Source organism: Aptenodytes patagonicus, chromosome 6 (genome assembly GCF_965638725.1).
Source record: "Aptenodytes patagonicus chromosome 6, bAptPat1.pri.cur, whole genome shotgun sequence".
In the NCBI taxonomy this organism is placed as follows: domain Eukaryota; kingdom Metazoa; phylum Chordata; class Aves; order Sphenisciformes; family Spheniscidae; genus Aptenodytes; species Aptenodytes patagonicus.
In genome coordinates, this window is record NC_134954.1 from 17790877 (window position 1) to 17804532 (window position 13656).

A 13656-nucleotide genomic window follows, 5' to 3' on the forward strand; every position below is an offset into this window, starting at 1 on the left:
AATTACAGTCCATAGAAATATGAAATCCTAAAATCACTTTCCTATAAATCAGTGCAGACTAGTAAGTATTCCCGCAGGGAGGAACAGGCGCAGATCCATTCATGGGCCCCCGAGCTCTTGGCAGGAGGACACACTTGCTATTTTCTGGTCTGATACCTCCAGATCTGTGGCATTAACCGTGGATAACACGGCTGTGCCTGTGGAAAGCTAGAACTCCTACTCACCGGGGGGGAACGTTATTACTGCCCCGGGTGGTCACGATACTATATTACACACATTTGAAGCTTGTTAATTTTCCAGGGCTAAATGCTGCCCACTCCAGACTGCTTCCATTCCAGTAAATGAAGGATAATGGGCTGACTAAATATAGTAATCTAAAATATAAAGAAATCCCCAGTGATACCATCGACATCCAGGCAGAGTATTCAGTGTAAGAGCACTCAGGGTGCACATATGGCAGCCTATCCCAGTATCTGCTCAAAACAGTTATAGCATTTCTATGGTATTTCTGCACACCCCATACCAATAAACAGGATGGAAATAAACTGGCATAAGACCGTATCAGAGGACCTGTTGTCTAAAGCCATTAAAGAGAAGGACATAGATACTTAACTAATTGGCACTCAGCCTTCCATTCTGGGTTGGTGGGAGCAGTCGTCAGCTAAAAAAATGACTCACGGAGGCACACTATGTCTTGGATAATTTTACATAGGTGGAGGATAGACTGGAGAACAAAAGCGAGGACTTGTCAATAAAACACCAAGCTAGGCCCATAATGATACCTTCTGTGAAGCACTTCAGTGTATAAGGTGATCTGGGAGATTCATACACCCTGTTAAAAAAGATATATCTTTTCCTCTCATGCTTTTCTGACCATCGCTATTAACTTTGTGTTAGTATTGTCACTGTTAACCATGTTTATGCTTTTGCCAAGATACGTTAATGAAGCCTTGCAGTTCCCCCAGTTTCCAGAAAGAACTGCCCACATTAAGACGACAAAATCTTTGTTAGCAACAGATGCAGCCAAAGCAGCGCTGGACGTGGTCTTACCCAAACCCCAACCCAGGAGGAACTGCAGCTCAACCTTGATCGATAAGGTTGCACTGATCGATAAGAGTACTGAGCACGGCTGTTTCCAGGCTGGTAGCTCCTCCTGGCAGTTCCAGCACCAGTTCATTGGGGTCCACTGAGTGTGAAATCCACCTCTCTGCATAGGACCAGCACAATGCATCATTTGAGTCATTTTTAAGGGATTACAAGGTTCATAAGCTTCGTGTTGCCCTCTGCACAGGAGTGAATATTACTCTTAATGCAAATGGTGTTTAAATGCAATATTTTAAGACTAATATTCCGTATAGACACAGTGTCTGATTCATGCCAATCCAAGGGGTAATATGAATGCTTAGTATTGTTTAACCAGCTCCCAAGGACTGAATAAAACCCTCAGATGAAAGATGTGACCTTCAGAGAGCATGGAAACACTTTTTCTTTTCATCTAAAAGATAATTTATCTAATACTTTTCTCCTCATTGAAGACATAGGCTCGCTGCACTGAAAACTGTTTACAAATGTTCTTTCTCCATTAAATTGATTTTCTGAGTATAGATAGGCAGTGCTTTCTGGAACTAATTTAAATTCCCCTCTAATTAATATTCAAGACCAAAATATGTTATCTTTGCATGACTGTGCAATTATTAAAGGGAAAATATCATCTGTGAAAGTAATTATTTTTCTTTTTTTTTTTTAACTAGCCATTAACCAACATGAAATGTATCATTTCTTTGCCTTTTTTAGGCCATGATTGAAGAAGCCATCACTACAGAAGAATCTTTTTCGGTTATGTACACACCGTTTGTGACAGAAGTCAAGGCTGACAAAATAAACAAGATAAAGGACATGTTTGCTAAAAAGCACCCTGATTATGTGGAGCACATATATACAGGTAACAGCAGATTTCACATGCTCTTAAGCACTGTATACTGTTTGTGTGTGTGGCTGACAAAAAGAGTTTGAGAGTCTGGAGCATGAGCCTTTACATTTTTACACTTCTGCAGGGGGGGGGGAATTAACTTCTGAGATTTGCTCTGTGATTGTACGTGATTTAGGTAATCAAATCAGTACTTAGGCAAAGCACAGACTTTACACTGCAAATCCCCACAAAGATGATTTTTATCCATGAAGCCTCATGTTTCAGTTGTTGAATTTCATTATTGCAACTAATCTTTTGTTCAACGGTAGATTTGCAGTGTATTGTGGTGACAGCGAGATCCGGGTTCATTCCTGTCGATTTCCATCAGTCAGGCCTTGCAGCAGGGCCTTCGCTTTCCAAAAATATCGTCCCTTCTACAAGCACTAATGGACTGACCGCCACCTTTGAGAGCATCTCAGCTGCAGGGATGGGAATAGATAGCCAGGTTTTCTTTAGCCTGTTGAAGACAAGTAGGATCCAGAGTGAACAAAGGCTTTGCAAGAGCCCATTGTCATCTCCTGGCAGAGTGAACTCAAATAGCATCTCCTGGAGTAAACAGATGCTTAAATTCTGGTGACCACAGCCTTATTTCAAGAGGAATGGGCATGACATTTGGGCAAAAGAGAGGCAGGGGGATAAGAGGCATTTCTTACTATCATTAACCTGGTGACTTGGAACATAGTTGACCCTGATAACGCTTGGCTTTGAGTTGGTGATTGAGAAACATAAAGGGAAAAGTACATTTCTCGGGTCAAATTCTAGAAAGCCTCTATCTTCGTCACGCAAAGTAGATGTGTAGCTCACCCCTCACTGCCGCTTCCAGCAGCGTGATCTGAAAGGCTGAGATGCTGCCCGCTCCCTGCAAGAGTTGAGTTACACCCAGGTCAGAGATGACGGCTTAGTCCTTGTAGCGCCGCTGAGCCCCAGCACTCAGCAGATAAATAAGGCTTCCAAAAGGATACACATTGTGTATTTGGGGAGGAAAAGAAAATCTATTTGAAAAACACAAATAGGAATTAGGAAACCAAGTGTTTACCACAAAACTGCAAATATTTAACACAAGTAAACTTGTTTTGTTCATTTTTGTTTTGCTTTAGGAAACCAGTATAAAACTAGGTCGTGTTTTGCAAGTTGCAGGCCACCTATGTATTGGGTTTCTGGCAGTAGCTTTGGGGTTGTTCAAGGAGGGAAAATGAGGATTTATCTATCATCACAGAGATTGTAAAACTCCTGTCTACCGTTTACCTGCTGATGTGACTTTGTGGAGAATTTCCAGGGACAAAAGTATTGGCATTAAAAGGAGCATAAAATAAAACTCCCTGAATCTGATTTTTAAAAAGATAAATTCTTATTTCACATAATCCCCTCAATTTACAGCAAGGGTGAGACTTCCAGGAGCGCATAAGCAGCAAAAGTGTTCAAGTGTTGTACTGAAACTCAGTTTATGTTCATAAAACACTGAATGACTCTGAAAGCATCACCAGCCATTTTCTCACTCCTCCCAATAAGGAAAAGGAAGAAGGAAAAAAAAAAAAAAGAGCAGAAGATCCCAGTCCTATAGTACTTTAGTCAATTGTAAAACAGATCAAATAGAGCCAGTTCTGCCCTCAAATATGTTTGTTTACAAAAATCTATTTGTTAAAAGACTTGCTTCAATTTTACACAAATTTCTCTGAGTGCAGGTTCTGGGATCACTGAAGTTTCTAGGAATTAAATGGGATAGATAACCAAGAAAAAACAATATGGGTATTGGGGTTTTGAGAGTGCAGCGATATGAGAGGTCTCACGCAGACGGGACCTCTGCCGACCTCCCTCCTTTCTGTCCTGGAAACCCTCTCAGACAGAGCAGACGCGGCTCCTTTCCCTAGACTCGATGCTGAGATAACTCACAACAGTGTTAGGTCAAGTCAACCTAGTAGGGGTTTCTCAACTTACTTATTCACATCTGACATGAAATCACACTGCCCACCAAAAAAAACCCTCACAAGCAACAAGTTTAGCTCATTGTCAGCGGTGTGGCATTCAACCTGCAGGTCTGTATCTCACATAGGTGAAATTAAAAATATGAGCTAAGCCCCATTTTGACGGTGGGTGTGAAATACCAGATGTCTCACAAACATGTAATTTTAAATAACCTTCCTATTCTGTAACAATCATCCATCCAATTTTAGTCCAAGTTCTGCTAGAGTGTAAGGACTGAATTGATTTCAAAGTTTTCCTTATTTCCAAGGAAAAGGAGCAGATACACATTTAAATCCAAGTATATGATGCCGTTTGTTGCAAAATTGAGAATCAGAAGCAGAACATGCTGCAAAGGAAATATCAGGTCCACTCACTCTGATTTATATAGGGGTAAGTCCAGAGAGCTCTGAGTGGGGTTCTTCATTTGTCACTGTGACCGCACAGCCTGGCATCTTAAAAGCAGAGCTCACTGAAAACAGAGCACTCCTTTGTGAAAAGTGACACTGACACTCAATCTAGGTTTATTTTTTGCGGGGGAAGGGGAGGGAGGAAAGGACTGGTCTGGTTCTCTAAGTAAAGGTGGTTTATACAGTTGCTCTGAGCATCTGTCCTTGCTGAGGTCAGGGCAGACCGACTCAGCTGATACACAGGATTTTGGCAGTGGCAGTCACAAACTCTGCACAAGCCACAGCACAGGCTGTCACGTGCCAGCTGGGTGAATCAGAAAGGACATGCAGGAAGCCTGGGATTATGGTGGTGGTGATGGTAAAAGCACAAATCTATAGGAAATCAAACCTCATAAATTCAGGAAACAACAAAACAGCTTTTTTTGCAGTTAAAAGATCAGGATGTTATGTTACTGAAGTGTTGAGTTATTAATGCTTTGGATGATCAGCACTGAAAAGTGCAGAAATGGGAAGAACATGCTTTATCTTATGCAACAGCAAAATTTAAGCTGTTGATGAAAAAGGTTGCAAAGTTTGGAATTTCAAAACCCAGTTATAGCTGGATGGGTTGGTTTGGTCACCTTTGTTTTGGCAAGCTTTCTGCATTACATTTCACTCCTCCTTAGCCTTCCTATTTTTTCCTCAAAAAAAGTAACTTCTCTTGCAACTGAAAAGAAGTGTGACAGTGGAAATTATTTTCATTTCCCTATTCCAGATCCTCATGGACTTCACATCTTGCCACAGATGGCTAGGTGGCCGTCTCTGCCTCCCCAGCACTACTTACTGACTCTGGGTTTCAGAAACAAACATATTGGAAAAATCTTGGAAAGGTGGTCAAGCAGAAAACTGCCAATCTTTTCAGGTACGCCAACTTGCTTAATAGCTGTGATAGCTCAGGGGTGACCTCCGTGATCCTTGCTAAATGAGGGGGTTCAGGGGGTTCTCGGGACCCATTTCTCTGTGCCAGCAGCCCTGATGGTCCAGACAGCTCTCCCCATCCTCCTCTCTCCTCCTACAGTTTACCCATCATCTTGCTAGATCCTTTATGGAAAATGTATATGAATAAACACAGTATATGGTTTTGTGATTTCATTTCCTAGACCGGAAAGCTCCTTTCAGTCCTCTCACAAAAGAAGAAGCAAAAAGATATTGGGATAACACTGGGAAAAAGATCGTGCCAGTAATGGATTTTATAAGAAGCACCAAATTAACTGTGAGTATAAAATTCACTTTCTGGTGTGTAGTTTGTGTGGCAGCAGAAGCCTGTGCGTGAGTGAATGACGTGTGCTTTTTGGTGGGTAATTCATTCTGCACATGCTCCTCCTGTGTCCAGAAATGCTCAGTGAATTCCATTAGGAACAGAGTTCAGCTGGGTTTTAGACACTTTTAAAAAGTAGCCCTAATTATTTGACAGTGTATCCAGCTTATTTAAAAATCACTTTGCGTGCAGTTGTCTCAAATCTTTACTGTCTATTATATTATATCCCTACTTCACATAACCACCAAAACTACTCGCTATGTTTCATACCCATAGTGTACTATACATATCACCAGGTTCTCCACCAAGAGTTAATAATTGCCACTTGAAGCATTTCTGGTGATTTAGATCCTGATCCCTAAGTAGTGAAGTATGTGAAATAACCTTCAAATCTGTTACAACCATATTGAAGGTATATTAGTTAATTCTACTCCATACTTTCTGCAATAATGTACACAGCTTTTTAGCACCATGGCTTTTGATTAGCACAAAAGGTCAAAAATCAAATTTGCATGTAGACTAGACTGTTTTAATGCAATTCTTAAATTATTCTCCTGAAAATAAGTGGAAGAAGCCTCTGCTCCCCAGATTGTAAATGTTAATGTTAATGCTTTTTCCCTAGCAATAACAGTTTTTTAGTTTTCTGTATGTTGAAGGAATCAGAGCCATTTCCTCATCAGGGGTGTCTTAGCAAATCACAGGATTTATATTCTTAGGTTTTGATACCAGATAAGAGGTTGACAAAAACTGCTACTTAGCAACCCCTAGCAAGGAAGAAACATTAGCTAGATATTTGGGGAAGCTATATCTCCTTTAGTCTCAGAGAGCAGCTGTTGAAACAACAGTAAGCGCTTGAACTCACATGCTTACTGGGAGGTAAAGGTGCTTAGTGCTTTGCCAAAATGGGCACTCATAAAGCATCTGCATCGATGTGAGGCAGGTGGAGCAAGCTGAGGGCAGACACAGGAAACCCACAGCTGCTTCTTTCCAGCTCTTTCCTGAAGCCATGTGCTATTGGCTTCGGATGACCCAAAGCCCAAGTTATTGATGTACAGGCTAATAGAAGCGGCATCTTTGCCGGGAAAGTTAAATATCTGTTATTGCTGTGTGCATTGCACTTCGAAAATTTAAGAAGGTAGAAGTAGAAACAGACAGTGGGTTGGGTACTGGATACAGAATAAACCCCCGGTCTTTCTGAAAGCCTCAGTAAAACTCCAATTTTTAAAATTTTTCTTGGCACCACAGTTCTCTCTCTGGGTACAACGTAGACCTTTTAGAGGTGAGATTCCTCTATTGCAGTTATTCCATTTCTAAAGAGTATCAGGAAGAGAAAATATACCCAGGGTATAGGGAAAAGAAAACAAACTCATCATGTAAGAGATGAGAGCAGAGCGGTGTGTTAGGATTGCTCAAGCCAGTCCCCACTAGCTGTATGAATTTACACTGCTCCTACACAGTAATATTTACTACCAGCTCTAGACCTCACCTCATACATTTAAATATTCTTGCTGAAACAGAAGAGGGCTCCCAAAAATACAGGGTGAAATCCCAGCACCACTGAAGTCAGCAACAAACTTCCTTTTTTTCCAAGGAGCTCAGCATAGCATCCACGCGGTTCAGGCAAGATCTACCCAAGTGCCACCTCCAGCAGCAGCAAGAACAGGATAACAGGCCTGAATCACAGTCCTATAGATTTATAACCAGCCACCAGAGGGTCAGTATGGGCGCTTTAATGGAGAGGAGGAAAGCCCCAAGACAGAAGAAATTATCGCTGAGTTAGAACAAACAGCTGCCAATTCCACATCCATTATCAGTGGAAACATTCACTTTCCCTTCAGTTTTCATAGCCTTGAATGATCCGGGCAAGACAGAACCTCTGACCCAAAGAGCAAATGACAAAGCCAATTATGCCTGATAATACAGATAGGCACAGAGCCAGAACTGCTCTGCTACTGGTGATTAAAATCTCTTTATGGGCCTGGCAGAGATGTGGCCACTTTTGCTTCCTTGAAAGTATTCCAAAATTTTCTTCAAGCTAGAAATACGATTCCATCGTATTTCCTTCACACACAAAATAAATTAAAAACTTCTGGAAGACAACCTTCAGATACAGTCTAGCTTTACAACTTCTTTTAAGAAGATAAAAGAATGTATTTGTTTTTAATAGAACAAACATTCCTTTCTGCCCTCTTCTTCATTTGCAGACGCAAACATACAAACCAAAATGCGTGTCCTAATCAGATTTTTTTTGACAAAAACATCTCAGTGCTAAAGCAGAGCTTATTAAACCATGACAACACTTAACATAAGTCAATTCTTCCACCTCAGTTTTGCAGCTACACAACCTAGAGTTAATTACATGATTTATACACGCACCACTGTTGGTAAGACGTGAAGTTAAAGGTTAAAAAAGCAGAGCATTTTCTATTGGCCCCCCTTCTTCATAAACAACAGCCAGTCCCATTTAAATCAAGGGGACATTTGTGTATTGTAAAGCAAGAAGTGTGTGAGAGAAGATGTTGCAGCCTGGTCCCCGCGCAGCATCGTCTGCTGCTGGTGGGGTAATGCTATAAACCTCATCTACCCAGAAATACATACCATGACACAAAGTTTATTGTATGTGCCTTAAAAAATAAATATCAGTCAGACCTTCAGCTACTCGTATTCCAATCAAGATTACCAGCACTGACAAGTGGTTATTCTATGAAGTGATTTCACCGGAGTAATTTCTGCTGCTTTGTACACACCAAGTTTGCCTTTCTCCTGCTGTAGTCTCATGTCGATGGCACATGATGCTACTTAACAGGAGAACCAGTGACCATAGGGGCTTATTAGACTGCTCATATTATAAAGGTGAACAAAACCTACCATATGATTCACAGCATGATGTGTACATTTACAGATCTCACTGTTCTGCTGTTTATTTTTTAAGTAGAGGGAAAGTGTTTACTACATACAGATTTCAGCATACACATTTTCTGGAGGATACCAAGGGCATTAAAGAAACATTATGATGGATTTTTTCCGCTTGTTATTGCAATACACTACAGAGATGATTGCAAGGCATAACTTTATTCAGATTTTGAGCTGAAAAATAGCGGTAAAGACTCCACAATAGAAAAGAAGAACTACTGGGGGGGCATTCCAAACTTTCGCAAAGTGGTGCTCTTAAAGCTGATGGTTCAACATGCCACACGTATTGGATATGACAGATCCTGCTTTAAATCCAGGCTGACCAGCCACTGTGCTTGTCTTTTTCTTTAGCACTCCTAGCAATCAGCAATTAAACTTTATTTATAAATAGAAGTGGCATAATGGATGACTCCTTTCTTGAGCATAGAGAAAAGCAAAAAGTGGGGGTATCATCCCAAAATTCTCAATACATGAAAGGACACATGATTCACTCCTCTCTCGTGCTCTCCAGCTCCTTTTTGCAATAAAAGCCTGTCCTATCTTTGCTCCGGTTGTTGGTGCTGGGTATTTAGCAATAGCAGGTAAGCTCCATCCAGAACAGGCTGATCTGTTTTTTGTAGATGCTGTTTCATCCCAAGGTCAGAGGAATGAAGATGTCCCAGGGCTGATCCTCAGGCATCGGGACCTTATTCCTCTCCTAGAAGGAAGGTCTTCAAAGATGTCTCTGGGGATGAACACCTTTTGTTGTTGTTGTTGTTTAAAGGGAATTCGTGCAGCAAAAAAATTTCTGGGGAAAGCTCTCTCAGAAGGACCCCTGCCTCAGGCAAGGCTGCCCATTAAGAATAAAGTCCTCAAGAGAAAGTCCATCAATTGCTCATTTTTACCTTTTTCTTTAAATTCTCCTTGGAATACCAGACAATAGGGGTGAGGCCCATCTAGAAAGTAACAGCATCATAATTTAATCATTTATTGTCTTAATATGTTACTGCCTTTCTAACCAGGATGCAACTGTGACTCCACATACTGCATTTGTTTGTTACTTTTCTACCCGATTCCTCAGAAGTGTATCTCTTCTCTTTGTTAAAGGAGCCCACTCTTTTCCACTGAAGTCTCCATTTAAGTTTGCTCTTTTACTTAACCTTCACTGTGTCTACCTGAGCTGGTTTCATCTTCATCTGATTGCTTGGCCACTTTATTATGTTTTTTACTGCAGCTTAGTAGCCCCTTGAATTCTGCTATGGTTCATGCAATTCTCATCATGTGGTTCAGCTCCCCACGGAATTTTTTTCTCCTGCCAGCAGCAGTTATTTACTTTCTCTTTCTGCATTTTTCATTGTCACTGAAACGCCACCTCTGACAATGTTCGACCTCCTCTAATCCCTTCAAAAAAAACCCTGCTGGTAGTTATTTATTTATTTACTTCCAACCTACTATAAACTTAAATAGCATTGCTATGTCCACAGAGTGCACGTTGGCACAGATGCCCAATTTGTTTCCCATAGCTACATGGCATGCTCTCATATTTTTCTGGAGAGTCAAGCAGAGGAAAAATTGTTTTCTTTTTGCCTTTACTTTCTTAATCATTGGAGAAGCCCCCAACAGACACAGCATGATGAGAGAGGATTTTTACCTGCTTTCTTAGCTGATGACTCAATATACTCATTTCTTAGTGCTTACACAAAAAGGTTTTGGGCGGATTTCAAGAATAGCAGGGAAAAACCTTTTGCTGCCTCTAAAATGTTGTGAGACTATTTCATGTTGATAAGAGCTCTCCTTCTCTCTCATTAACTGATTGCTTCTCCTTATTTTAATACACACAGCTCTACCTGGGAACACAGCTATCTGGCTTTCAAACACCGATGATCAGGTGGAGGTGGGGCTCCATTTTTTTACCTGCTTTAGTGCCATGCTAACTAGACTGTGTCAGACTTACAATTTCACATGTCAGAGATCACAGAAATCTTTTTTTCTTGCTGATGTCTCCTACTAATTCTAGGTCAGGCCCTCAGAAAAGGACTCTTCAAGTGATAAAAATAGTTGGTAAGAAGTTTGTCCCGGTCTCCCTTCTTAGAGGTGGGTCATCAGAAGTTCAGAAGAAGGTAGACCTGGAAGGGCTCTCCTGGCTCCTCAAGTCAAATCACCTGCTATTATACACCTTTGTGTCACATAGTATCCTATTTATAAATTGAGTAAAATCCATCTTAGAACTAGTTAGGCTTTCTGCCTTTTCTACTTTGGTGAAACACACTGCAGACCTTCAACCTGAATTATAAGCTTAATTGACACCCCAGTCTTATTTGTACCTATTTATACACAATGGCCCTTCTGTTATCATTGTCTTTTATCTCTCCTTCCCTTTTCAGTTTGCTCTCTTTGGAATTTAGCCCTGCATTATGTTTATTGAGAATAATAATAAGCTCTTGGCATTTTCATTAATAGACTAATCAAACCACACTTCTCTCAAAAGAGATATCTCCTACCGTGCTGGCTTCTCTGCTCCATGATGCTTGGGTTTAAATTAACCTCTCCAAACACAGCTGACTAGAGCTATCTGCAATACTCCAGAGAACTGCTGACCAGAGCTCCTCTTCCCTCTGCAGCGCCTGATTCTCTCCTTTAGCTAATGGAAATACCAGTTCATTGGCTCAGCTCTTTCTTTTTCGGTTGCTTTCATATCTGGAGCTCCCAGATTATAGCTGCGTTCCTGCCATTGGTCTCCAATGCATTGTCTTTCATTTTATACTATTTTACAATTATATTAGGTATTATGTTAAAAGGGATAAAATTAACTATACCAGGATTATTTGTATTTTTCTAGCGTTAAAAGAAAACTAAGCTTTTTTTCCATTATTATTCTTGTAAGATGTATAGAAAGCAAGAACAGCATTGTTATTAAATTCTTAGACTTGATACAAGAACTATGTTGATAGTCATTTTGATAACACTTGATGCTTGCCTAGTGCAAATTTCTGCAAAGCCAAGATCAACATCAAACCAATAGACCAAGATTTTTTGCCAAGAGAAGTTCGCTTTAAAAACAGGACACCATTTATTGAAAAACAAATGTCATTCAAAACTTTCCATTCACCCTGTTCAATATACGATTGGACTTAAAAATCACCTACCTGAAAGTGTATGTAAATGGCAGCATCAATGTGCCACCATATGCAACTGCCGGAACAAAGGTCTACTAAAAATACTGGAAGTGGTTTTGAAAATTCGTGCCAATTCTTGGAATTTCAGGCACTTAAATACGTTCAAAACCCTGATTAGATGAATGGAAATTTAACTCAGAAGGACTGAGCATTCAGATATGCAATGGCTACATCTCATTGGGAATCTAGGCCAAATTGCTTTTGAAAATCTCAGCAGGGTGCTTATTTGCATTTTTGGCATCAGAATACTTTTGAAAATATGGTGGTAAGGCTGCCATTCATCAAACACTTCAGCAGGTGCTGAGATTTTATGCTAGCACTTGGCTGAATTTCTGTATTCACATGCTTAAAATTTACCATGTGCCTAGCTGCCTTGGAGGATCAGAGACCACCTCTGCAGGTTTTAGTCCCTCGAGGTTATATATTTGAAAGCTATGGATTTGCCTAGTCTGCAAACAAACCATAAGCTGACACACTGCACGGTTTCCTCAACCTCTTCACTGAAACTTTAAAAGCAATTCATAACAGTCAGATCATATTTAACAGAGGGGATTATGGAAAAGCCATTTCCAAATGAGAAAATTGCATTCATGTTTGTTATCTGCTGTCTCCCCTTCACATATATTATGACTACATATTTATTTTTCTAGTACTACTAGAGAGATTGTGGAAAGAAAGTCTTTTTTTTTCCTCTATGAAGATTGTCAGCAGCATTATCTTAAAGCTGCTGGATGCCATATTGCTTATAGTATTACCAGCACAAATATATATGATGATAAAACCTCAAGGCATAGGACTCAAAGGATAAGTATGTTTTCTGCGACTCTTCTCTAACCTACTTGCTTTTGCTGAGAAAACAGGACAATCTCTGTGCGTGTTCACGTGGGATAGAGAAGTTGCATTACGCCAGCCTCCTCGGCCATTTGCAGAGAGTCGAGGAACAGTCCCAAGTGATTAATCAAGCGATGGCTGAGCTAGCAACCATTCCCTACCTGCAGGACATCAGTCAGCAGGATGCCGAACTGGTAAGTATTTATTTCTAATACTTGTTTTGGCCTTTAGAGGCAGGGAGCCAGGGAGGGAAGGGTTGGGGCAGAGCACTGTGCTGCAATTTGCTCTGGAAGTCATTTTTCGAATGTGCAGACCTGAAGTAGTTTTAAAATCCGACTGCAGTGCCTTGTCAGAGGAGGTGCTAATCACCTGCAAGGATGACTTTTATAGAACCAGCATGACTCATCTGTAGGCATATTTTTAAAACCTCTTCTTTTCCCCCAAACCTCCACAAATCAGTCTGGGAAAATGATTGCAATTATTCAGATCGTGCTACTTTAAGATATCTAACATCAGAAGCCACCTGCAGCAAAACAGGCCAAATCTAGTTAAAGCTGAGGAGAAGGGGGAAAGGAAAGAAAAGATTTTCTTCCCTGGCTCCATCTATGACTTGCTCCCTGTCTCTGAATAAACCCGTCTACCTGCTATGCTTTTGTTTTCCCTTTGTAAAATGAGGGCAGTGATGCTAGCAGGGCTGTTGCAAGAATAAGAGTCATTAATAGCTTGATAGTATATTGATAACCTGCAATCAGAAAGTACCGTATGGTTATTCTTCCACAAGACTGTCGGGTTTTCTGATGGGGGAGGGAGCTCACATGCAAATTTTTAGCATTTCATTTTAGCAAAAAAAACCCTACATCCCTTCACAGTCCCTGCATTTAAATGCAGTCCAATTTTGATGATCCAACTTCAGTTCACTAGAAACTCTTGGTTTTACCAAAGCCGGTCCCCTGACATTTGCTTGCAGTCCTGCAAAGCTCCTAAGCTCTGTAGAATTAAAGCTTCACAGCAGCTTGCTTTAGGGAAGACGAGCAGTGGCCTGCAACTGCAGGAGGTGGTTGCCAGACTTTGAAGTCTGGGCTCGAGATAAGGGGAAACGACATTGCAAAGAAACTGTGTTAT

General features: G+C 40.7%; 1 protein-coding gene across 1 annotated transcript in view; it reads left to right on the plus strand.

Annotated features, from left to right (window-relative positions):
- SPATA16 (spermatogenesis associated 16) overlaps window positions 1–13656 on the plus strand; it is an 80388-nt gene that overhangs the window by 49690 nt on the left and 17042 nt on the right. Inside the window, exons 5-8 of the mRNA XM_076340662.1 lie at window positions 1795–1942; window positions 5093–5239; window positions 5478–5590; window positions 12564–12728. Of these exons, the coding sequence (XP_076196777.1) occupies window positions 1795–1942; window positions 5093–5239; window positions 5478–5590; window positions 12564–12728 (573 nt within the window). The remainder of the gene's footprint in view (window positions 1–1794; window positions 1943–5092; window positions 5240–5477; window positions 5591–12563; window positions 12729–13656) is intronic.